Below are 26,890 nucleotides of genomic sequence, written 5' to 3'. Positions count from 1 at the left end.
AGAAATATGATGTTTACTAATGGTCAAGCTTAAAACAGCAGCGGCTGATGGGTGAATGAGGACGTAATGCTTAACTGACTACAACGTGTTGGTGCCGATGAAGTTGTAATATCCTTGGGTATAACAATGAAGCTGGTAAGCTGATCTACTGTGTGTTGTAGATAAATATTAAGTTTAAGCTAAATAGACTAAGGAATGTTTGAATATAGAAGCCAGGCAATACTGCTGTTAGCCCAGCCCGGCGCGGGTTACCGTCAGTATTAAAGAAAGGTAGCCAACAATTAGTACCTATTACTCTAATATGGAACATCCCTGAGTTATTATTACGGTAAAGGTGTAGAAGAGGGTGACCTCCAGAAGGAATTGTCCGAATTGGTTGAATTTTTTTCTAAACACTTCTATCATGATATTGAACACAAAAATTTTGACAATGCATAGAACCTAATAGAACCTGACCTAACATACCCATAGGTTGGGTATGTTAGGTCAGGTTCTGTGCATTATCGTGTTAATTTATGTGTTAAACTACTTACCTTAATATTGAGGTTGATATACATCAGCAATGGTGAGGAGGATTACATGGAAGCGCTCATCATCATTTAGGAAACGTCTCTTGAAGAGGGATTCAGCGAGGTAAACAACAAAAATAGAGCTGTTATTGGCTAAGTTCCTGCTATCGCTATTTGGTAAATATTCGTCCACTGGCTATCCTCAGGTTTTGGTACGAGTATAGGTTTTTTTTTTCGGTGTGTTTTACTCAAATCTGACATTCATTTCTTTTGCAATTTAGCGGTTTTAGCAAAAAATTCGCATTTTAATTTTTAACAAACTGTGGTATTTGTTAACTTTAGTCCTATAATTCTTTACGATAAATCTGGCAACATATGTGAAATCTACAGAAAATTCTAAGACAATTTTCTTCCATATTATTTCCATTGCAAATGCATAATAAAGAAGATATGGCGCTCAAAAGTTTTGGTTAGGAAATTAACCTCGACATATCGCCATTGTCAGGTGACCCGCTGTCATCTTCAGAAATCCAGTTGCGCATGTGCCGGACAGCTCTACTCAACCACCCACTTCATTTCCGGCCAATTAAATTCGTTTTGTTTGAATTACCCATCGTCCACTATCAAAGATTTTCAGTTGCAGTGTGGCTGCTTTGTGTAACAGGTGTAATTTTCTTTATTTTGACTTGCTGGCCTGTTTTAATCAGCAAGAGGATATATTTTTACAGTTTTTACGTTTTCACAGTAGTGTACAGTATACTACTGACTTGTGTGTTGTGACCTAAGTGCTCCAAACCCTGTGTTTTTTGCCCAAAACAAAAACAGTGGCGTTTTACTAGTTCATATGTCATTCATAAAACAAAAACAAAAAAGACGTTTTTGTGCGTATGAAATGTGTGACCGCAAGGGCTCTTTTATCGAAGGAACACATGTTAGGATGGGTTAGGTTAGGATGCATATTTTAGTTTTTCTTATGTGTTTTGCTGTGTTTTGAATGAATTTGGCCTTCAAAACTGGCACAAATCACTCGTTTTTGAGTTTCCCCCCCACCCTCATTATTGTTGGGGATAGGGGGGATCATAACTCAAAAAAAAAATTGTGACAGTTTTGAAGGTCAAATTCATTCAAAAAACAGCAAAACACATAGGAAAAATATATTTTTGAGTCCTTAGAAGATGAAAAGATTACAAATAACATCTACCAAACCTGCTAATTTGCACAAAATTGAAGGTCAAATTTGAGTAAAACACACCAAATATACACCAAATAACCCTATTCTTATACCAAAGGAACCAACCAACCAACCTATCTAACCTATCCTAACCTAACTCCACCCTACTTTACCTAGCCTAACCTTACCTACAAGGGGGAGGAGGTGACAACTGACTCGAAAGTGAAGAGTATAACCTCAGCTAAACATTGCGGGAACCTGCTGACAGCCAACTGATGAATATTAACCCGCCATTTTACTGTGAGTATGCTCTGATTGGCTAATTAAAATAAAAACGACAATGCACAGAACCTATTATTACATAATATTCGGCCAATCAGCGTGAGTGCTGATGTGACGTAATACTTGTGCACCAATCAGTGCAAGTCTCAATTTGTGGGCAGTTGGAACATGGCGTCTGTGTGAGAAGGATGTGCATTGGCTGACTGGCATGTTATTCAGCGCATTTTGGACAATGAAGCAGCAGCCATTTTCATTTTTAGGGCTCATGGTGTTCATGTTTCATCTGTAAAGTGTCTGAGATGTAATTCAAGTGTGTGTGTGCGTGCGTGTGCATAGAATGGTTGCTCGGAAACGTTCCTGTGTATGAAACGATCATTTTGTAAACACTCAAAATGACATTAGTGAGATGCTGTGGAAGGAAGTAGATTAGTATTTAGGATGAATAAAGTTGCCAAAATAATGTGAAAATTGCAATTCCTTGTCTTAATTTGTAATTTTCTTGAGGTAAGAAAGAAGTTGCATTTGATAGAAAGCTATTTAAAGATGGTTGGTGTACTTATGCAAGCATCCTAAGGTATTACCCATGATTGTAGCACTAATGAACCTTGTAGCATTGCCAAATTTAGGGATTATAATTTTTTAAGCTTATGGACAAGTGATATTTTGTACACCTTGCATTTCTCAAAGAACTCCATTGATTATTTGGCAAACCATAAAAGATTTTACAAAATCTGATTCTAGACATCGTCTGCTCTTCAAAAAAGCTTAATTTATTTATTTCGTTCATGAAATCTTGAGAAATCCACTGGTCTTTAAACTTGACAATATCTGATTTTCATATCTAATGTTGTAATGTAAAGACTTGTGATGCAGAGGAGTAACCTGTGGTGTTGCAAATGGTTATTCAATTCAGGGGGTTCCCCAAATTTCCGGATTCTTACTTCGTGGTCTTCTATTATTCGCAGATGACACCCTGGATGTACCCAAGAATGTCTGTGGGTAGTTTTAAAGTTGCCGGCATTTTCGCGGCTGGGACAGGGAGCCATACGTTCTGGAGACAGTAATTTCCTTTACCTGTATTGTAAATATGTGTGTTTGTGTACACACACACACACACACACACACACACACACACACACAAAACACATACAAATAAAAAATAATTGGAAAATACTCTCACAAATAATCAGAAACAAATTTATTAAAAATGTGAGTCTGCCCTCAAGTCCATGCTTTATTACTTCAATAATAAGGCATGGACTTGAGGGTAGACTCACATTTTTAATAAACTTGTTTCTGATTATTTGTGAGAGCATTTTCCAATTATTATTTATTTGTATGTGTTTTGTGTGTGTGTGTCTACACACACACACACACACACACACACACTTATATACAATACAGGTAAAAGAAATGATTGTCCTAAAGGCAAACACATAAAGGGAATATACATATCTTTGTACACAAGTAAAAATGTCCCCCGAATTTGGGTGGTCTCCTGTACTCGAAAATATGCTGATTAACATTCATTGGAATGAATCGCTGACATGAAGGTACCTGTCAGTGTCTTAAAAGTTTAGATGATACAGTATAGTAATGCAGTACTGTACTGTAGTTTCCTTTTTTATTGTAATTTGTGCATTATTTGTTAATTATCAGAAAAAATATTTGTTTGGTATCTTCTACCAATAAATACAGTAGTAATATTTGTATTTTATAGGGAGTTTATTTTTTTTTAAGTTGAGGGAGTGGTTAAGGTTAGTTGCTCGTGTTTTTGGTTTGGTTTCGTTACTATTTATGTAAAGAAGAATGTGACATTAGAGGCACAGTACAGTGCAAGTATTATGTGTGGTTTATAAGTCCATACAAGACAGATAATGTATCTTTTTCATTGGGTTTTAAACCTTTTTGTTATTCTTTTATGAAAGTTTTTTGTTAATTTTGTTATTTTACTCAAAAAGCATCATAGCTAATGTTAATGACTGTTGTAATATAGCATTACTGTATCTGGAAGACCTGATTTATGTATGTAGTATTTTAATACAACTAACAAATTATATAAAGAATTAATACTGTATATTCCAATCTGTCAGTACTGCCTAAGTGGGCATCCCAACAAGCCATGCAATGTTGTGACATTCAAAAGCTGCACACTGATGCTGGACTGTGGCTTGGACATGTCCAGTGTGAGTCACTTCCTCCCACTACCGCTTGTGGCATCACAGAGGCTCAGCAACCTCAGCACCTGGGTGCCACGTGATGCTGACTCACAGCTTGAAGGGGTAAGAAATTGATACCTGGTGAAAGTGTATTAATATTCTCCAAATTTTGCCACCATACAGTACAGTACATAAATATTCCTTAATTTTTCTGTTATTTACCTTTTTTCTGGGAGATGAAGAAAGCACCTTGCTGCCAGTTTATGTTTTAACAAAGAACAATACTTAACCCTTAAACTGCAACATGCATCATGTGATGACATGAGTTTTGTACCAAAATTACCATTCATAAAGTGTTTCACTTGTCCCAGTAAGCCTCCTCATGCTATCCACACCTCAGTTGTCTTTCATTCATAATGGATGGTGCATGTTCCTTGCTATTAGTGGCAGTCTGCCTCCCACCACCCCCAGATCCTCCCTCCATGCCCTAGTCTCTCAGCCCCCACACTTTTACTGAAGCATTTTATCATGGGAAAATAAATCTGGATATCTTAAATTTTATAAGATTATGATAGTTACTTTCCTTTTACCTGTTGTAATCACTGATGAAGATTCTGTTTACGGGTTAAGTTTTCAAACCCAAATGGTCTTTTCTCCTTTTATTTAAAAAATAAGCTACCTGTATTGTACAATAACTAGGATATCACCGTAATTAATGCTATGAGCTATGAGAGTTAATAAAGGATGAAGCATAAGTGGTAACGAGCCTCGTGAACACACATTTGACATGGGCGAGAGACTGGTACAAACTGGCAGAAGCCGGCTACTTAATTGCTGACCCTTGCATTCAAGGTGTGGGACGAACAGTGGAAAAACACTGTTACATGTATAGTTATGACTACTCACTGTTCATAGGCTAGTTACCGTGGGAGATGGAATTATATAAACAATGTATGTAGCCCACATTTATATAGTATTACTGTCTGTTGATAAGGGCTAGTACAGTATGTTTTAAGAGTCTTTTTTCATGTTTTTTACACCCACACACACACACATTGGTATCCTGGTTTGCCTGTAGTAAAAAAGTGGAATGGTTAAAACTGGATCAATTATTACCTAGTTCTTTTTAGGTGTAATGTTAAGAGAAGTGTACCAGTATTAGTTTCCATAGGAGAACTACTGTAGTAGAGTATGGTTGTGAAGTTCTACCTGAATATTTGTGTGGTGAATTTTTCTTAAAATTTCAGAGATGAAAACCATTGGTTGCTGGAAATTAATGTGAAGGAATGAATATAGGATCTTGTTTATTAAGTTTTTTAAATTTAAAAACATCCTACTATAAAATATGCATAAAATTTGCCTGATGGCGACTGGGTTACCACAGCACCAGGTAATCATGGCTAATACACACAAGTGTGAAAAATGGCCATAAAATGGTGATGATGAAGAATGTTATATCAACTTTTCCAGTGTTCATCTTCACAGTACAGTCACTACACTAAAACATTAAATACTTGTAGGAATAAGAAGTAGTTTAAAAAAAGAGTTGTAGGGAGAGTTGAGGTAAGATACCAAAGGATTATTTACAAAAGAGATTACTGGGTATATGTTAGGAAGTAATATGTTCTGTGCCACATATATGAGTGTAGAATTTGAAGGAGGATCAGCTCGAACCTCCTTTTAATGTTTTGAGAAATTATGTATAGAATATTTGTAAACACATTTCAAGTAGTTTTATGCAATTTTAAATAGCATGCGGTGGTGTGTAATACTGGTACTGTATTGTAACTAAAATGTATTCAACTACCCTGTATACTGTACATGTACTAGACATTTAAAAAAAAAATAAGTATAATGTACTGTACTTTAAGATTAAAGTCTTTTAAATATTTTTCCAGGAACTGAAAGAATGTATGAACAGAATATTTGTGGACTCTCCCCCTGAGTTTGTGCCCCCAACGTCAGGCTTGGTGGACTTCTCGGAGGTAGATGCCATAATGGTGTCAAATTACCATAGTATGCTGGCACTACCTTTCATCACTAATGGCACTGGTTTCAAGGGTGTTGTGTTCATGACTGAACCAACCATGCAAATAGGAAGGTGTGTTCATTGTACCTGTACTGTACTGTGAACTTTTACAGTCTATAGGTTGTCAACAAGTGACCTTTAAGATACATCAACTGAAAACCCACTACCAGTGTTTGTCATGGACAGGGGGCTAGACATGTTCAAGTGGTAGGTTATGATGTCTCGTGGATTAAAGTATACATTTTGTAAATAAGCTTCTTGCCCAACAAATCAGGTTCACATCAGGGCTTCAAACATTTTGCTTGCTACATACAGGTGGACCTTGATTTATGAATGAAAACTCCATTTTTTTCTACTAGTACCACCAGTAAGCTTAATTATTTCACTATTCTCTAACACTCACAATGTTATTAGGTCTACAGATTAACTTTCAATGTGTCTCCATTCTCTTACAATCACCATATAACTTACTGGTACTCCTCAGACTCACTGAAGACATGTAGCCTTGTCTCCACCAGCTTAAAGTCACTCGGTCACTTGCCTGATTATCCAATTTCTTCTCATTTATTTTCATGCAAAATGTGGACATTTACATTAAAGAAAATTGTTCTGTGCGTATTCTTCATTTTTTTTATGCTAATTATGCACAATAAATGTGTAGAGTTGTAAGAGACAGTGTTTATTATTATCCAATAATAAACACTCATTTACAATCATTGTTTAAACCAAAAAACTTATTCCCTTGCATTTGTGTTATTTTAAGATTTGTTCCCCCCATAGGAATGTATGTCAGCTTTTATATGGAAGTCTATGGAAAATATGCTTCATTGTATGAAAAATATGCTTAATTTTTTGAAAGGAATGGTTTCTTAGGAACAGAACTTTTTCATAAAGTGGGGAATATCTTTAAGACAGCCAGCTAGGCTTCAGGATAATCCATCCAAAACCCAAGATAAAATCATCCCTTACCTTACCTTGAAGCACTTGTTAATAACTAAGTGAAAGATGATTTGACCCTTATACTGTAATTACTTTTCATGAGCCAACCCAACAACGTCTCCTGTTAGATAATTATTGTCTATGGCTCGACTGGTGGATCATCACTGGTGGCTTCCTTGATTGACTATGCAACTTATTTTTGCTGTTTACATTTGTCCTTTTAAAGAATTAAAACATTTTAAGCAGATCTAGCCTTACATTATTGAAGCATCATTTTAATGGTTCAGATCCCATGATGCCATCTTGAAGTTATCTGTAACACTGTAGGAGAGGAGCTTGATCTTTCTTTAATAGCCTTACTTGGTGTCTTGAAGAACTTGAAACTAGATTATGCAGTACTAGGAGGCATTTGGTGGTTGGGATTTAGTGATGAATTTAATTGTCTTTATTCATTGGGCCCTATCCATTGCACCAGTATATCTCTGTTGTTTCATGAGACATGTGTTTCCTAGAAGTGCTATTGGCAGGTAGCTAAAAATCTGTTATGATTGTGACATGAGACGTTGAACCCTCTCTGACTGTAGAAGCATCAATGGGCCAGAAGTTCAAAGTAATATTCTGTTCTTCAATTTTGGTTTGCTGAGGAAGAATCATTTTTACAGAAGTTTGGCAGTGTAACTTACTTTTGGAACTTATCAAGCCTTCTGGTGATGGTGAGCACTGGCAGATGGGTTACATTGAGGTCACTTATCTCCTTCCCAGGCATCTTCCTTGGGCTACAAAATGAAATTTCATTCTTCAGTCCTCCCCTTTTTAATTGTACTGTAGTTTATGTTAATAATGTTTCACAAGTGCTATGTTTCACTGTCATAGGGACCTCCTATCTGAGAGGGTGGCTAAGAAAAATAAGCCTCTAGGTGACCATCTCTACAGACTGTATCTCCATTGTCCTCTTTATAGTACTCCATATTGTCTCGGTTTTCTCCTCAATGTATTGTTCCACCTTTCTGTTTCTTGATGTAGGTTGTTTCTCTTTACCATCAATAATAGAAAATACAGAATTAGAATTTTGAAAACATTATTATTATTATTATTTATTTATTTTATTTTATTTTTTCATTGTCAGTCTCTAGATTATTGGCACATCACAATTCTTCTCCTTTCCCAATATTGGCAGGAATTTGTTTATTTTTTATATATAGTACTACAGTCTGTGCTATTGTAAATCCATCTTTGGTGAATGAAAAAAATAATGTTTTCCATGAATAAGAATTTTAATTGAAGCACTAACAAACATACTCATTGCATCACAGGGTGTTGAAAATATGAAGTTCTCTCTGGGAGATGAGGTGGTGGTGATGTGTCACTGTAATAAACCCTGGGAGACTAACATGCCTCAGGCATCTGAAAACATTTTACAGGTTGCCCAAATTTGCCAGTACTGTATTAGAAATGTTGAGATTAGAGGAGATATAGATGCATTGCCAGGATTCTAGTGGTAATTGTAGACTCATGCGCCATAGTTTTGATGCACCCTCTATCCCTACTCCTGGCTCGAGGGAAGTTGTAGTCAGTGCTGCAAACCGAACGATCCCTCTTGTATAGTGATGGTAAATAAAGTGCTGTGAAGTCACTAAAAAAATCTGCATCATGCATTATTCTCTCAAATATTACATCATGAACTTCTATTCATACAATCCAGCAAAGCTCCAAGCTACCACATTGCACCACTGAATGATGGGTGGGGAGGAAGTGAGAGGGGGGGATGGGGGGTTCAGTATGAAGCCAAGGCTACGACTTCCATCGAATCAGGAGTACGGGTAGAGGGTGTATCGAAACTATGGCGCGTGAGTGTACACTGGAACATTCATAATACTCAATGTGTTATAATTTTATAAGTCCCACAATACCTAATAGTACCGTAATTTTGTCTTTATTTTAAAAATATTTTGTATTTATCACAACGAGTATTGGCTGATGATGCAGAGTAATTGGTAGTGAAGGCAGTTGATATAAATGGTCTTTAAGGTGCATTACCATCATCCCTCACCTTAGCTTTTCCATATACAGTATATACTGTAGTACCAGTAGATCCACAGATAATGTATCTGCAGTCACAATACAGGGTATTCCTAACAGTGTTCCTTGTCTGACAAATTTTGTAAATGTGTCTACATTAGGTTTTGGAAGTGAAAATTGTATGGATTTATGTATTTCTTAAAATGAAATTAACTGGGATTTTATAATAGGGCTTTATTTTTCTTTATCAGCCAATGCTGAAGATGATGATGATGATCATCATCATCATCACCATAATTTTATGGCATTTTATGGTACAGTATTGTAATTATAATTTTGTTTTGATCTTATGTCATTTTTACCACTCATTTTAACTGGTATTATATGTTTACTGTATTAATACAAGCATCTAACACTCAATGAGAATCATAAACCTTTGGTTAAAAGCAACTCATATGCCATTTCTGAAATGTTGTTCATTAATGCTTCAGGTTATTCATGGAGGAGCTTGTGGAATATATAGAGCGGACACCAAAGGCCAGACATGCCTACCGCTGGAAACATTACTTGCGCTCCCTCCCAACTCCACTCTCTGATGCCAAGGCACCTAAGACATGGCAGCCAGCATATTCCTTGAAGGCTATAAGTGCTGCCCTTTCCCATGTTCAAATTCTTGCATATAATGAGAAAGTTGTGAGTATTTTTCAGTTAACAGCTGTTGATTGTGAATATTTATAGCAAGGTTTTTATCATATTAACCCTTAGGCCCCGGGTGATGTTCCAGAACGTCCAAGTAGCGCGCCCCAGGTGACGTTCCAGAACGTCCACCTATTTTCCTGCCATTTTTTTTATTTTAATATTTTTTATTTATTTATTTATTTTTTTATTAATTTTTGGAAAAGTAGATTTTTTTCTTGATTTATCTCAGCGGAGAGGGAACTGCCAACAGCACCCTAACTCGGGGCTCAAGGGTTAAGTTTAGGTTTTGACCTTACTTTGTGATGCTAAGTTTCTTGGGAACCTGGATATTAATCAATTTGCGGATGGTGTTTTCAGGTTAAGGGGACTTGAAGTAACTCAGAAATTTTAATACCATAAGAATTATGAGAAATATTAAAAATAAGTTGGAGCTGAAAAAGTTTAATCATTTTTTAATTATGTGATGATTTTCAGGATATATGTGGAGCACTGAAGGTGACAGCAGTGAGTTCTGGATTCTGCTTAGGCAGTTGCAACTGGCTCATATGTTCAGAACATGAAAAGGTTTGATACATTTAGATGTTGTGTACAATTTATAAATGTAATACTGTACTGTACTGTACTGTATTGATATATGACGTAAAAGGTTTCTTGTACATATGATAGTTACCGTATATTTCGGTGGATAAGACAACACTTGAATCATTAAAAAACCACCCTAAAACCAGGGGCCATCTTATAGGCCTGATACATAATTCAAAGTACAAAAAAGTGACCTAAAAATTCCATACAAATTACCTTAATGATGTGGGTCAGCGAAGGTAGCTGGGGTTATCAATCTTGTAATAACTGTTGTAGTGTTTATTTCACACTAAAATCCATAAACCAATATGGTGTTAAACCAATGAAAGCATTGTAAAAAACAAAAACAAAACATACATTTGAAATCCATCAAATTCACTAGCTTCATTGTCTGAAGCAAAGAGCTCGTCATACACATCCTGAGTCATTGTTTATGTTGTCGTCGTAGGAGTCCCAATCTGAATCTGGTCGTTGGCTTCGGCTTCGTCGTCAGTGTCCCACAACAAATCATCCTCTATACCATCCATTGCATTCGAGATACCACACTTTTTGAAAGATATTGTTACAGTCTCTACTTTCATGTTATCCCATGCTTTGATCACAACCTCACACAGCACATCAAGTGATGCAACATGCATAGCCCCACTTTTTGTAAAGGATTTTTCATCATCCATCATCCAATTATTCCATTCTTCACACACATTATCTTTAAATGGTTTATTCAGGCAAATGTCCAGTGGTTGCCGTATCACTACCGAAGATAGTCTACTCATGGTATTTACCTTATTGGTATGCCACTCTGACAACATAATTCAAATGATTTACTGTTAATACATTAAATATTCAAAGTATTTCATACATTAAACATATCACCATAATGGTGGTTTGGTAGTCATTGACCTAAACTTTACCATAAGTGGTTTGGTAGTCTGGGAAATTGTCTTATACCACAGATATGAGCTAAAACCGTGAAATTTGGGCTTCGTCTGATCCCAAGGTTGCCTAAACCGCCATAATACAGTATACGGTAACTGGGATTTTTCATAGCAGATTTATTTCAATGTTTTTCTTTGATTAAGTAACTTCATTCAAAGAAAACTGCTAAATTTTATTTGAGCCCCATTCCCTCAAAAATTTATTTAAAGAGAAATTATTTTTTTTTTATCCTATATAATTATAAATTATCCAAATTTTTAAGTTACCTAAGTACATTGTATTTCCAGCTTGCTTATCTCAGTGGCTCCTCAACATTGACAACCCATCCTCGTCCCATTGACCAGAGCTCCCTAAAGAACGCTGATGTGCTCATCATGACTGCACTCAACCACACCCCAATGTACAATCCTGATTCAATGTTGGGAGAGTTTTGTGTGGCAGTTGGTGAGAATTATTTATACAGTACTGTACATTTGCTGTAGGCAGGAGAGAGTGATGTAAGCAAGGTTCAGAAATCAGCTTAAACCAGAGTGTAGAAAATGTTGAAAGAGAACTGCAATTAAGTCAAACCAGAAAGCCCTCTCATTTTACCAAGTCACAGACAAAGACACGTATAAGTGCATCAGATTTGACACTTGAAGATGAGTTTTGTAAAGTCATACCAAAACAAAACAGAGGCCCTTAATGAATTGTTTTCCTCATCATTCACTCCTTTTCTAGGGGGTCTGCTGTCTCTTGTGTGTAGGGCAAAAGAGTTAGCAGTATTACCACATTATATAATCAGAAAAGGTTGACCAAAATTTAGTGTGTGGTTGTGATACAAGATTTTCTCTGGCCTGCTGCGAGTTGTGTATGTTGAATAACACACCTAAAAACTTTTACTCGCAGAATCAGTATTTAAATTGAAAATACAGCTTTAATAAAAAATAATTATGTTGAACATTTAATGGTATCAGCAGGAAGGTGTACAAGTTATGTGAACAGTAATCCATGGTTGATATGCTGTATATTCTTAGGTTCCTAGAAACAATGCACAAGCAATTTTTTATTATCTCAGTAAAAAATTAATAGGAAAAAGGTGCACAGTTAGCTGTAGCCAGAGGAAATAACCTTTAATAGAAACATACATGGGATACAGCAATGTATCATAAAGTACTGTATGCCATTTTTGCATTTTCTCACACTCAGTAAAACATTATCAACATAGATGAAAAAATCGACCTACATAGTAGAACAAACTTATGTTGTCGGCTGAACTTAAGGCCCTCGAAGGCCAGGGTCTTGGGAGGGCATTGTGTCAGTTTGGAGTAGATGGACATGCTGAAGCTCATGGGCAAGGGAATGGGACCAGGAGCTGTGGGAGGAAGATGAATAGGGTCTGGTGGATGACTACTGTCGAGAAAACTTGGTGATGGAGGATGTTGAGAGCTTGAGGTGTAGACCCTGAGGCCTTATTTTTGGGAATTTGGAGGACTTCATAACTGGTCTAAGTCAGAAGCTGGTTTTTTTTTTACTTGTGATTCCTAAAGACTTTCAAGACACTAATAACAGGTGGGAGATTGAAGGCAAAAGCAGATCCACTAGTGAATACAAGGAATGGGTACCGTATGCTGAAATTTGAACATTAAAAAAATCTGCCCAAAGTTAGGGGGTCGTCTAAAAGGGACTCTTAAATATTGTGGTTTAGACCATTCAAATTAAGATTACCGGTATATTAAATAATAAAAATGTATATAAACCTGTCTAAATACCGTAAAAGAGATTTAGAATAAACACAGCTATCATCACACACCCCTCCCCACGCCCCCCCCCCCATTTGCCAGTGAGGAGCCGTGGAGGTGGTCAGTAATGCATACCGGTATCGGTATATTTACTCATAATAATATTTATCTCCTATAAATAATTGATTTAAATTTTATTTTTTTCCAAAGAATATTCAGTAAATGAGTGCATTAATTCTTGAAACTATCGACGGTTAATTACAGACGCTCAAGTGACGTCACTAGTGTTTACACTACACCAGCTGGTAATATTTGATGCCATTACTTGAAGTGAATTGGCCTTATTTTAAGTAACTAACTATAAATAAATACAAAAATTAAAAAAAAAGATCAAAACTGAGAAATAATATACTGTATGTATGTTGTGTTGTCAAAGTAAGAGGAACAATTGTGTAAGTACGTAATATTTTTTCACTCAAATCCTAATGAAACACTACTGGAGAACATTCCTTTGTCGCAAAACAGTTTATAAATTAAAGAAAATAATTACAGTGTGTTTAATATATTACAGTATATTATAAATAAATAAATAAAACAAATAATTCGGTAAATCTATTTAAAGTAAATGGAAAATAAGCAAACATGTTATTTACCAAGACCCTTCCGTCTGGCTCAGGGTGAGATGGAGGGGAGATAAAGAAGGCTATTTATAGCCCATCAGAAGTGACCAGTACCCTAATGCACCATAAATAATTCATTGAACATTCATTTTTTGTACATAGTATATTCAGTATATATATATATATATATATATATATATATATATATATATATATATATATATATATATATATATATATATATATATATATATATATATATATATATATATATATATATATATATATATATATATATATATATATATATATATATATTTGTGTAATAAATGTATGTAGTAAGTACATACTGGTAACCTTTTTCACTCAAATCCTAATGAAACACCACAATTAGAATACGGTGGTTGCTGTTGAACCACATGTTGTATAAATAGTCACACCACCGAGACGAGGGAACACTCCCACACGCTTCAGTGACGTCACTAGTGTTTACACTACACCAGCGGGTATAATTTGATGACATTACTTGAAGTGAATTGGCCTTATTTTAAAAAATCAAGGATGGTTGGTAAAGGACTACTGAGTCAGTGGGTAAGTGTCACATTTGGGGTACTGGTCTTATACAGCAAATAGAGCTCAAAAGCTACTTTTTAAATGGAAATTTGGGGGGGGCGTCTTATGCACCCCGCCGCCTTATAGGCCGTGATATCGGTAATCCATTTCCTGCAAGTGATCAGTCCCATGAGTAAACAGTAAAATTGCTAAGTGCTTGCTGAAGGTTGCTCAAGTGTTTTAAAGTGTATATTAACCAGTAGTATGCATAAATTGATCTATTTTTTTCCCTCTTTATCATTCACATCATATCATAATTACTATGTTTTGGTCATAAGAGATTCATAAGTATAATTGGTATGTATGATTAGCTGGTTGTGAGCAATTTATTGATGTATTTTATTGTAAATAGTTCATGATATGTGAAATTGATTCTTTTGTTCAAGAGTAAAGGGTTATTTTATTTTGGCATTAAAACTTATGACATTAAGAAGCACCATTTAGTTTTATGAAAATTTCCAACTTTCAGTCAATGTGTGTGTGTGTGCCTGAATGATTTATGTACACTGTACTGAACATACTTTTTTCTATATACAGTACATGCTGAACTGTTTACCTGCATTGCCTATATACATGTTGAACTGTATACATGCATTGTCTGTATACTGTACATGTCAAATCAATAGTAAACTTGTATGATAATTTTATTGATATCTCACTGTCTATTAAAATGAATATTTCAATCAGATCATAGAACCCTGATCTTGTATACTAAATAAGTCTTTTTTTCAGCCCAAACTGTTCGAAATGGTGGTAATGCTCTTGTTCCATGTTATCCAAGTGGAGTTGTCTACGATCTTTTTGAGTGTTTGTCTAACCATCTTGACAACATTGGCTTATCGCTCATACCAATGTATTTTGTTTCACCTAAGGCTGAGAACTCATTAGCTTACTCAAACATCTTTTCTGAATGGTAAGTTGTCACACTGAGGGAAGAAAATTGGTTGGGCATAAGAGAAATTTCCTAACCCAGCCCAACCCATGCCAACCCAACCTAGTGGAATGATGGAGTATAGGAATATTTTTTATACCAATCAACTATCTGTATCTTATTCTTTCTTTTCTCTCTCTTTTGGACATACCTGTAGTATTATTTTAGTTGAAAATATACAACACAATGTGTATTAACAGTTACTGGGCAAAAATTTCACACATTACATTTCAGAAGGTGTTACCTATACATAGTTAGCAGTACTGTATTAGTATAGAAAATGTTAAATGGAGCACGTCGTACAGTGAGCATGTACATCACGGTTGGTGTCACTGTAGTCAATGATAACAGAACTGTAATAAAGAAGAACTTAAGGGTTACAATTCCATTACACTATATAAATGAAAATTATTATAATATGAACCATAACCAAACAAACCCAGCCTAACAATAACCAAACCCAGCACTTCAGCATTTTCCACTTATGTGAAAACACTACAAAAAGTGGAAAAAATAAATTAACTGGATTTTTTGTAGATAAATCAAAACATGGAGCAATTTTATTTAATGTTTCTTTTTTTTTTCATATCAGCTTTTCGTTAATCAGGAACCGCCTGTAGTCGAAACCATGAATCTTCATTATGTGAATGGTGAGGGAAAGGCATAATGTGATCATGTTGCAGCTGCTTGGGTTTGATAAACCAAACCTTGGATATTTTATTGCTAAATGTATCAGTTATTTCTCAAGAGTCAGGCATATTTTAATGGAAGGGCAGTGATTATGAGAGAATAAAATTAGCATGAGAGGGGATAGCAAATTAAGGAGTTAAATAGGAGTGATGGTCCTGGATTCTAACTGGTAGCAGTAAGCCTGGGGGTGGTGTGTGCTGCATGAGTTTACCACCTTGTCATGCCTCTATATCAGACGTACTAAATAAAATTTTCCCATTGAAATAATTATGGTTTGCAGCAATACAAATTTAAATCTGTATTACTGATGCAGATATGATTGTAACTGTATTTTTAAAGATTCTCTTACAATTTACTGTACAGTACAGTATGTTATAAATGATGCAAGAGTTAAATTACTTTTGAAACATTTCAGTATTGATAGTTAATATTTTAGAGCAGGGGTTCTCAACCAGGGGGGAATTTCCCCCCTCAGGTTTTCAGGGTGGGGGGGAAAACTGATACTAATATGGAAAAAATAAAGGATTTTCAGTATTATATGCATATTATTTGGAATGCACTTTTTGAGGCAGACAATCTTGGAAAGGAGGGGGGAATGACATTCTGACATATGGTGAAAGGGGTGCATGGGGCAAACAAGGTTGAGAACCACTGTTTTAGAGGCTGTATGAATTCTACTTCTGGAGTTAATAATGATAATAATAATAATAATACAGTGGTCCCTCGGATAACGAGCGCCTCGGTTAACGAGATTTCAGTAAACAAATTACCTTTCATAAGATTCTTAACTTCGGTTAACGAGCAATCCCTCGATTAACGAGTTTCTTACGAGCCGATCTGAACATGTTTTCGCTTGCATTTGGCGGTCCACCAGCTGTAGTATTAGTCCGCCAATACAGTAATCGGTTCTAGGGCTTAAATTCCTTACCATTTTAGCAAATGTCAAGAAGTTTATACTATTCAATAATTTTAAAAGTTTAATATTAAATTTTTTAGTCATTTTAACAATTTTTGAACATAAGTGAAGGTAATGAAACTAGTTTTATGCGCGCCATCCAGCCTCTCAACACACCATTCAGGCGTCAGTCTTTGTGTCTTTTCAGTGGAGGTAACATCTTGCTTGAGATTCTCTTCAACTAAATGCTTTTTTCTGTGTTTGCAAGCAAATTATTGGTCATTTTGAAATTTATTTTACATATTGACAATATATAATGCAGTGAGGTGTTGATTTAAAGAAAATAATCATGAATTACACCAAGAGAACTAAAATTTTATGGGTGAAATGGCACCATGGGGTGACTTCTCTTCCACCCCAATGCCTTCTCTTCTCCCTTCTCCTTCACCCCCATTCTAATTCCCATCATCATCATCATCATCATCCAGGAGCCTTCTACATACACACCTCAAAGTAAGTGTACTTTTCTACATTTTTTGTTGAATTTAGGCAATTTTCGGTGAGCTGGAACCAATTACCCAAAAACCCATTGAAACAATGGTTTCGGTTAACGAGCAACCTTCTAGAATGGATTGTGCTCGTTAACCGAGGGACCACTGTAATAATAATAATAATGATAATAATAATAATAATAATAATAATAATAATAATAATAATAATAATATGGATTCAGCCATTTACTTAATGAGAAATACTGTTACTTTATTTTGACTTGCAGGTTATCATCTAGTAAAGAAGGGAAAGTGTATAGCCTGGATGACCCATTCCCACACGCTCACCTCACACGTCATGGCAGACTCAAACCATTTAAGAGTTTACATGCAGAGGGCTTTAGTAGTGAATATAGACAGGTGAAAAATTAAAGGTTTCTTCATGAATATTCTCATACAATAATGGTAATTCATCACCTTTCAGTTGTGCCCAGTCAGGGTCAATAATAATTCTTGGTATACATGTGAAGTACAGTACTGTATTCCTAAGATTCTCAAAATTTTGTATAAATAGGTTTGTGCAGTAATCATTTAATTTGTTAAATGTATACCTGCACTTGATAATATTGCCCTATATTTTTGTTATTAAAATTTTATTCTTGTTTGATAGCCATGCATAGTATTTTGTGGACATCCAAGTCTACGCTTTGGTGATGCTGTCCACTTCATAGATATGTGGGGGAACAACCCTCAGAATGCTATCCTTTTTACAGGTAACTAATTTGTTGTGGAATTGAACATAGATTCTTGAAAGAGTAATCCAGGGAAGTGGAAATATTAATGAATAGGAAAAAACGTAGTGAAAATTTTTGAAATCATTGGACAGTGTTTACAAGGTGAGGACTTGTGAAGGATGGGGATTATAAAGAAGAACCATAGAGTTACTTGTAAAAGATGGAAGTTTTGATAATATGGAAAGACATATCAAGGGACATATTTCATTAGTGGGGATATTATCTACTTTTCAGAACCTGAGTTTGAATTCGTTGAGGCCCTTGCACCTTACCAGCCTCTGGTTATGCGTCCAGTGTACTGCCCTATTGACACCAGTCTTGACTTCACTCAGGTACAGTACTGTGTTTCTTGTGCTTTTGTAATTATTATATTTATATTTGTTAGTTGTGTTGACATGAAGGTACAGTACAGTACTCCCTCTTTATCGACGGATTTTTTATCGACGGTTTCGATTATCGACGGATTATTTAGCCGGATTTTTATTTTGAAATGTGCTTGATATAATACATTCACGGAAATGTAATATTTTTGCTAAAATGACGTATGTATTACAGTGGAAAGTGGGATCAAATCGTGACGAAAACAATGACTTGCGCTTTCTTTCGTTCAAAAGATGTTACCGTAATCACTTTTCGAATGGTTTAGTTAAAAAACTGTTGTATTGTATTACAATAATATCCTAATTGACTTGAATAAATATTACGATACCATATTTCTGAATATTTTCATTAAAATCCATCAAAATCATTTTCCTTGTCATCGTCTGCAGCACCAAACAGCTTCTCCCAGTCCTCTCCTTGAACAGGGCTAGAGGCTACGTGTTTTTCGAATCGTTTTCAGTTAAAAAATTATTACATCACACGTATATTTTACCTAAACTGCGCCTGAATGAATATATTCTCGGAAATAAATAGTAGTTTTGCTGAAACGTGATGTATTTCAATGTAAAATAGGATAAAATACATGACGAAAACAAAAGACTTTACCTAACCTTCCAATGTTCTTGAGATGTTACTCGTTTTTTTAATAGTTTTCGGTTAAAATTCTGTTATATTACAATGATATTCTATTCATACTGTGCTTGATATAATACATTCACGGAAATGTAATATTTTTGTTGAAATGACGTATGTATTACAGTGGAAAGTGGGATCAAATCGTGACGAAAACAATGACTTGCGCTTTCTTTCGTTCAAAAGATGTTACCGTAATCACTTTTCGAATGGTTTAGTTAAAAAACTGTTGTATTACAATAATATTCCCTCCTAATTGACTTGAATAAATACTTGAATGGAAATATACAATATTTTTGTTGAAACTACCCCCGTTTCAGTGTAAAGTGTTGTAATAATGAATGGTAAACAATTTGCCTTGGGCATCCGGATTTTTGGACTTTTACTGTACTGTACACTGTTTTGTTTACTGTAAGGACCGATGTTCACTTCAATATATGAAATCGTAAGTTTGCTAGTATTTTTGTCCACTTATTATATTATTATTTATACACTATTATTTAAGGTTATGTGTAAAGGAAACGCATTAATGCTTAAAGGTACATTTATTCAACATATGCTAATAATAGTTAGAAAAATTACGTAACCATCACGGTATCGACGGTTTCTTTATCGACGGCCGTTTACAGAACGTAACCCCCGTCGATAAAGAGGGAGTACTGTACTCTGTTCTATTTATTAATGTGATCATGAGAAACTCAATCTAGATTTAGATTAGTCACTGCATTGTGAAGACAGTTTTCAGGTGGGGTTTCTGCTTTAGTATAGTACTATATATACAGTACACAATCACATATAATTTTTCATCTGATAGTCCTCTCAATGTCGGTATATATGTGTGGAAACACACTCAAAAGATTGAGATAAAGTTGGTTTGGCTTGTTTAGGGTAATAAGTTTGTCTTTGGTAGCTTGTTAACTTGCAGTTTGGTATGGTTCAGAGATCGCCTTCCACTTTGATCAGTGTGTTTTAAATTTTTCAGGCAAGAAAACTTATTAATGAACTAAAACCTGCAAAGATGGTTGTACCAGAGGTGTACCTGAAGCCTCCAGCAAATGCACCACACAGGACAGATCTTATTCTGAACCTTGTAAGTAGTTTTACTCACAGTAGTGCTTCTCAGTTTGAGTTGCGTACTTGTGAATTTTATTCTTTGTAATTAATGGGTATACAGCTTTCATTCTTAACTGTGTCAGTCAGTGAATGGTTAAGTTTCAGCTTTGAAAGGATCATTTGCGAGTTAAAATGCCAGATTTAAGGAATTTGCAATGTGTGATGTTTTTGTAGTGTTAAGGATAGAATGTGGTCGGCTTTTATACACATCAACACAAGTATGATAGCCATGCAGACCACCACATGCATAATGTTTTATTTTGGTAAATAGCCATTACTGGTAGAGAAGTAATTAACTTCTTTAATTCTTCCATAATGTACATGAAGAGTATCTCCTGATAGCAAGTTTATGGAGATAAGAACAGTCAGTAGTGTTGGTATTTTACACCTCAGAATATAGTAGCTAAGAGACATTAAGTGGTAACACCCATAACTCACCAATATGTCAAGGGTTCGATCCTTGGCCCGGACACACGTGAGAAGGGCGTTATCCAGTGTGACCCTACCAAACACCACAGGTTTCCCAGTCCCCGGTTTCCTCCTGTATTAACTCTGGATAAACCGCCCAAGTGGCTAGTAAGCTGATAAGTGGCGAATATGAAAAAAAATAAAATACCACAGAAACCCCACTGTAAGAGAAGATAAAACACAAAAGCGAGAGCCCTGTATATATTTACTGTAACCTACGGTCCTCTTCAGCAGTGTGACAAGAACAATTGTAGAGGGAGGGCCATAGGTTACTCTCGCTTTTCTGTGTTTGATCGCCTCCTACAGTGGAATTTCAGTGTGATAATATTTGTGGTATTAAACAATATATTTAATTATTTATTGAGAAGTTAAGAATGATACAGTAATAAGGTTTACTGAAGACCATTTATTTCATTCTGTATCACACATTTTCATTAAGTACATAATTTTTTTCTCAGTTAATTAATAAAGTATTGCATAGAATACATTAAATTTTAAAATTAAATTCTTTATGTAATAAAATTCATGATTTGAAGTCCGAAGTTGTGATGATACTGTGGTCTCTGTTCCAATGTCCATAACCTCTATAAATGGCCTTGCTGGCCACCCACAAATTCAGTAATTCTTGCTGTCATAGAAGAATAAACCCCCTAGTTAGTATTCCGTAAAGTAATGAACTGTAATGCTCTTGACTTTATTATGACAGGTTGTTTATAGTATATTAGTCATGTGAGAAGAAAACACTTGAATCTTCATTCTCAGGAGGAGACGCCATTGACATACAGTGAATGTCAGTTACTGAGTTTGGGGATACACCGCCGGATGGAGAGTATGAGTCTCACCCAAGAACTAGCACTCTCACTGAACCCCAGCACCATACGACCAGGACTTAACACAGCAACCATTACTGCAGCGCTCCATGTGCAGGATAACAAATACGTTTTGAAGGTACTGGTCAGTTTTCTTTAATATCACTAACTTATGTTTATGTATTCATATACAGTACTGTACTGTACTTTTGTCCATATAATTGGAACTAGCAGATTGAATATTCATGATTATTTATATAGTGGATTCACAATAATTTGTGGGTTAGGTACCAGAAGACATTGTGAATTATCATATCGTGAATTGTAGTTTAACTGATTTAAAAAGAAATATTTAGTTAAGTTTTGGAGTCTCCAAAATATGCTCAAATGTTCCAAAACTGCTTTAATAAACACTAAGCATCATACATGATACATAAAAAAATACAGTAATACATAAATAGTGTACAAAAAGTAGTTCTACAATACATAAACAGCTCCTTCCCTTCTCATAATCGTCCTCTGGTTTACACCAATAGGCCAACATTGAGACAGGAAGCATGACACTGGATGGGAGTGGGCTGGCTGGCGTCAATATGAGGCAAGGGAAAGTCCAATGTCGCTTAGCTAAGCTTAATTTTCTTACACCGAAACCCAGATTTTTTTTTTTTTTTACTAGATTTAACTTGATAACACATTGATTCATTTGAAAACACTTTGCAATTAAAATTCAGACACTTACAGTCGAGTATTTACATACACCAAGTAAAATTTACCTCCTGAATATTGGTGAGGGTGAAGGTGAACTGATACAGCACGTACTAGGTCCTGCTGAGGATGCAGAGAACTTACAAGGCACTTGGACATCTTGGTGTAGTGGAAAGAGAGAGTGGCAGGAGCTGTTGATGGGACAACATAACAAAGAGAGAGCATGGGTTGTGGGAGGGAGGGCAGTGGGAGGCTGAGGCAGGGTTTCCATCTTGCATTTTGCAGCCAATACCAAATCCACCCTTATCATTACTAAATTGAGTGTTTCATTACCCCTTTTTCTTTTCTTTTTTTAATTCATAGAAATGAAGACGATAAAGGAAATAATGATGGTTTAATTTATGTGATACGTCTGGGGTGTAATGAATCTATTGACACAGAATCACTGGGAGTTTAGTCGTACAGGGCAGCCAAGGCATCCCCTCCAGCCTTCCCCTCTGATGTACTGTGTGATCAAACAGTTCAACAGGGAATTTATAAAAAAAATTTTTTTGTGATTTCCAGGTCCTTAAAGCACATTAGCATTACCAAACCATATTTTTTTTTTACCAAATAGGTTTTTCATTGCTAAACGGGAACTTGCCCACCAAGCATGCTAACCCAGAGATTCAAACACTGCAGCAATCATCCTTTGGCTGCAAATTATGAATAGCTGACTGCAAAAAAAAAGAGGTAGTAATTGAGGTATCCGCAAATTTATGTACAGTAGCTAAAACAACTATCTGAGCAGGTGAGGGTCGATATGCTCCGAAATTTTACGTGTGACTAGTGACAGCCCTCATACCAAAATTTATCGTCCATGGTCTCATATTGTTTCCCACAAAGTATGCACAGATAGTTGTTTTAGCTACTGTACATGTATGTAAAAATGCATTTCACTAATTATTGTGACTCCACTGTATTTATAAATTTTTTTTGAATGGTAAGAGGATTAGTTGGAAAATAATAAGAGATTGAGAGACTTGTGTCCTTTGGTAATTGTAATTTTAAAGGATTTTGTTGTGCTGCAGTATGATACATAGTAGTACTCGGTGTAAGTAGTTGTGTATGAATGACTAGAGATCATAGTGCTGAGTGTCTTGTGTTTGATGTTGGGGTGATTTATAAAATGACGTGGACACACCAGATAAAGTTCTTGGGGCTTTGTTTTGGAAGGAGAATTCCATAGCTGAATCTGTGTAGGAAGACAGCTAGAAAGAAGGAATGATAGTGAGTGAGGGAGAGTCAGTGTTGCTCTTGATTCTTGCCAGTTTGTGCTGCATTAGCGAAAAGCTTACAATAATGGGTGAAAAGGAATATGGTTGTTGAAATTTCCTGAGTAAGCTGGAAGAGTATGTCTTTGTACTATATGAGCCAGTGATATAAAGAATTTCTTCCTTTATGTTGAAATTGTCTAATTTAAGTAGGATTTAGGTCTAGTAAATCTTGTGATGCAGTTTAAAAATATATCCTCTCCCAGGTGATGTGGTACTACTGGCTCAAGCATTAACTGAAATTTATAGAACTTTTAACTTAAGAAGTGAAAATAAAGGATATTAGGGGAACAAGTAATATTACCTAACCATTTTATGATAAGCTGGTCACCCACCAAAATTACTGTGGGTACAGTGTTTACTGTCTTTCATTTTGGACTTATATAAGTATTGTTCAAAGAAAATTATTCTCCTCTTTTGTCATCTGAATTGTGGTTCATGTTGGCTGCTTCCTTGCCCACACTTATACAGTATTAAGAATTGCATATGCATTCATATGAGTGAGAGCAGAAGTAAGCTGTATCATGATAGGTAAACCTTATTGAAAATGTGGAAAAATTAATTGTAAAAGATTTTTATTTAAAATAGGTAAGTTACTGATTATATGGTAGATTATGCAGATATAACCTTTTTTTATAGTTTATGCTGAAGTTCAGCACACAGGTGATTTTTTTTTTTTACATTCTCTGCATGTGCTTACAGTGTATTGTTTTTGTGTTTTACTTCTTTTATGATTTTTATCAAGAATTAGTGGGTTTTCTGGTTAATATTTTATAGATTTTCTTTGTGAACAGAAAGCTGATGAATTTTTATTTCAGCCTGTAGAAGACAGTGATGAAGAAACCCCTAACAAATTACCACGCTGTTATCCATATGGCAACTTGAATGTAGATGACTTGGTGCAGCGCCTGGCCCAGGCAGGACTTACCGATGCCAGAGTAGAGGAACTGCATGGAGTATACATCATAACATTGGTTGGTGGCAGTATTTGAAATGGAATCTCTGCATATTTATTTAAAACATCTATTGTTTTACTTCATGTAGGTGGAAAGGGAGTAAGAACTGGCAGGGAGAGAGACAGTTGAAGTTTTTCTTTTTTTTTATGAAGAAACTTTTTTACTTACATTTTGATGAACCTAGATGACATTCTGTTTTTAATATTTTTTTTTTTATTATTGAAAAATCGTTGATAGTAATAAAGTACTATACCTTGGTTAAAGGATACAGTAATCTCCAGTTAGATTTTATTAATTTCAGATCTTTAAAGTTATGAGTCATAGCAACTTTTATTGGTACAGTACAGCACATTATCAAGGAGTGTTTGGCTTGAATCACATATCAGATGAATACTTGAAGACTTGTCTACAATTGATGGGCTGGGTTATTTAATGAAAAAACATAAACTACAGGGAGTAATTTGCATTCTCAAATGCTTTAACCTGAAACATTTACAGTAATCCCTATAATTTTTGAGGTTATGTCTATGGCTACCACATAAAAGTATGATTATTTTATACAGTACTAATATGTAGGGAAAAAAGGAAGTAACTTTCAAATTAACCAGACAGCAACTAACTTCTCCTATGAATGATCAGATAAGTAGTAATACCTGTATCTCCATTAGCCGGAATCCCTCAAACCTGGAACACTCCGATAGCCGGAATTGAAATTTTACCTGACAATTTTTCCCAAAGCCGGCTTTGGGAAAAAATTTCCAAGGGGCACATTTTCTGGAAAATTCAGAGAAAAATTTTCCAGTACCTGTAAAATGCCAGGGATTGGGGGAATTTTTCCCAGGTTTGAGTGATTGGAGGAGTTTTAGTGTCTCACTTGGTTGAATTTTTACAAGTTGGTGGGAATATTGATAATTTTTTTTTTTTTTAGATATTCTGTAATGTAATTGATTCACTAGGTTTCATAGGAATTAGTGTTTGCATTTATAATTTCAGGCCAATGAGGATGTGATAATCAAAATCAGTGATGCCTCAACACACATCATATCTGGTAATGGCAAACTCCGGGAGAAGCTGAGAGACATCTTGCTCGAGTGTCTTGGCAGTTTCTGAAGACTTGGCTCCTCTTCTCTAACAATCCACGCACACATTATAATTTACTTAAGAATCTTCAAGTGTTGGTAGATAAGTACAAGACTTTCTTTTATGTTATTAAATTTCAGATTGCACATCAAGCTTCTGTATAGTAATTCAAGTTAGTTAAATTTGAATTGATTAAACTTTGTCGTGAAAATTTTTGTTTGGATTTATTAATTAAAAGTAAGAAATTTGTGGTTCCATGGAAACTGTTTTATAAGTCAGAGATAATTATATTTTTCCATAATTATATTTTCCTTTATTGGCTCCTGTTTTGAATACTGTACACACATAATGACTGATGTGTATGAATGAAGGAAAAGTGTGTTATAGAGGAGTGGATCCACATATTCAGGCCTCCACAGGTTAAGAATAGCTTTATGATAATGATATCACCTTTGGAAGGGTTAGGACGCAGTAATGAATCTTGAGTAAATCCAACCATCCTCAGCAGCAAATATTTGATTGGTGAGGTGACTTAAACACACATCACAGTGTGGTTTATTTTCTTGTTTACATGAATTTATGACTGAAAGAGGGGGGAAGATCAAGGAGGATGAAAGCAAAAGTTAAAGAAGGTGAATTTAGAAAGAGCCCTGTTTTGTATTGAAGTAATTTGAATAAAATTTTGAATTAAGTATTAATTAGATTGAATAAGTTAATTGGGATATACAGTACAGTTATCACAAATAAGCAATAGGGAACAATTGATTATTTTTGTGAATGGCACAATTAAGTCGGGCACACTTAGATTTCTGACCTACATCTCTTACCCACATCTCTTACCCTCATGATACTCGAGACTAGAGCTTAGACACAACAGTTCCCATCTAATTGGCTTGCAGCTTCTGGATTGTCACCTTGATCTTTGTCGCCTTGTGTTATTCCTTATAGAAAAAGAACATAAAGTAGAATCAAACTTAAATGCTGCAGTTGATGTTGCTGGATCAAGCAGGTAACAACCATCATATTAGCCATCAGCAATCCATGATTTTGAGGGATTTGAGGAAGAAACAGAGTTGGACAAGGAGATTGTGTCCATTGGTCAGTCAATGGGACTCGAAGTGGAGGAGGATGATGTTGAAGAGCTTGTGATGTCTCATGAGCAGGAACTTTCTCCTGAAGATTTGAAACAAATGGATGAGATGTTAGAAACAGACAGTGGTGTGGAGAAAAATGAAAGTGATGACCATATGTCTTCTTCAGACTTAAAGGATGTTGTTCACTACTGGAAGATGTTTAGGAAACTGGCTTCAAGGCACCCTGATGTGGAAACAACAGAACCGATATTGTGTGCCG

At 35.4% G+C, this 26,890-nt stretch overlaps 1 protein-coding gene across 3 annotated transcripts; it reads left to right on the top strand.

Moving 5' to 3' along the window:
• Positions 1-25,841, top strand: LOC121860749 (integrator complex subunit 9-like). Of its 3 annotated transcripts, none has more exons than XM_042358086.1 (14): positions 1-135; positions 4,056-4,244; positions 6,020-6,222; positions 9,600-9,801; positions 10,282-10,371; positions 11,613-11,769; positions 15,011-15,191; positions 17,573-17,705; positions 17,956-18,058; positions 18,314-18,411; positions 20,076-20,183; positions 21,437-21,622; positions 24,320-24,475; positions 25,451-25,841. In XM_042358086.1, the coding sequence occupies exons 1-14, from the start codon at positions 127-129 to the stop codon at positions 25,565-25,567; spliced, it is 1,932 nt and encodes a 643-aa protein (XP_042214020.1). In that variant the 5' UTR covers positions 1-126; the 3' UTR covers positions 25,568-25,841. The 3 variants fall into 3 exon arrangements, with proteins under 3 accessions (XP_042214020.1, XP_042214021.1, XP_042214022.1); XM_042358087.1 differs by lacking the exon at positions 1-135 and adding an exon at positions 1,739-1,980; XM_042358088.1 differs by lacking the exons at positions 1-135; positions 4,056-4,244 and having other exon boundaries at positions 6,080-6,357.
• The last annotated feature ends 1,049 nt before the right edge of the window (positions 25,842-26,890 follow it).

This window comes from Homarus americanus, unplaced genomic scaffold (genome assembly GCF_018991925.1).
Source record: "Homarus americanus isolate GMGI-L3 unplaced genomic scaffold, GMGI_Hamer_2.0 scaffold23617, whole genome shotgun sequence".
Lineage (NCBI taxonomy): Eukaryota > Metazoa > Arthropoda > Malacostraca > Decapoda > Nephropidae > Homarus > Homarus americanus.
Note: the sequence above shows the minus strand (reverse complement) of the source record. Positions and strands in the feature narration are given on the sequence as shown.

Coding starts and splice junctions, on each gene's coding strand:
- LOC121860749 (XM_042358086.1), top strand. Junction 4,245..6,019: donor CTGACTCACAGCTTGAAGGG/GTAAGAAATTGA, acceptor ATATTTTTCCAG/GAACTGAAAGAATGTATGAA. Junction 6,223..9,599: donor CCAACCATGCAAATAGGAAG/GTGTGTTCATTG, acceptor TTAATGCTTCAG/GTTATTCATGGAGGAGCTTG.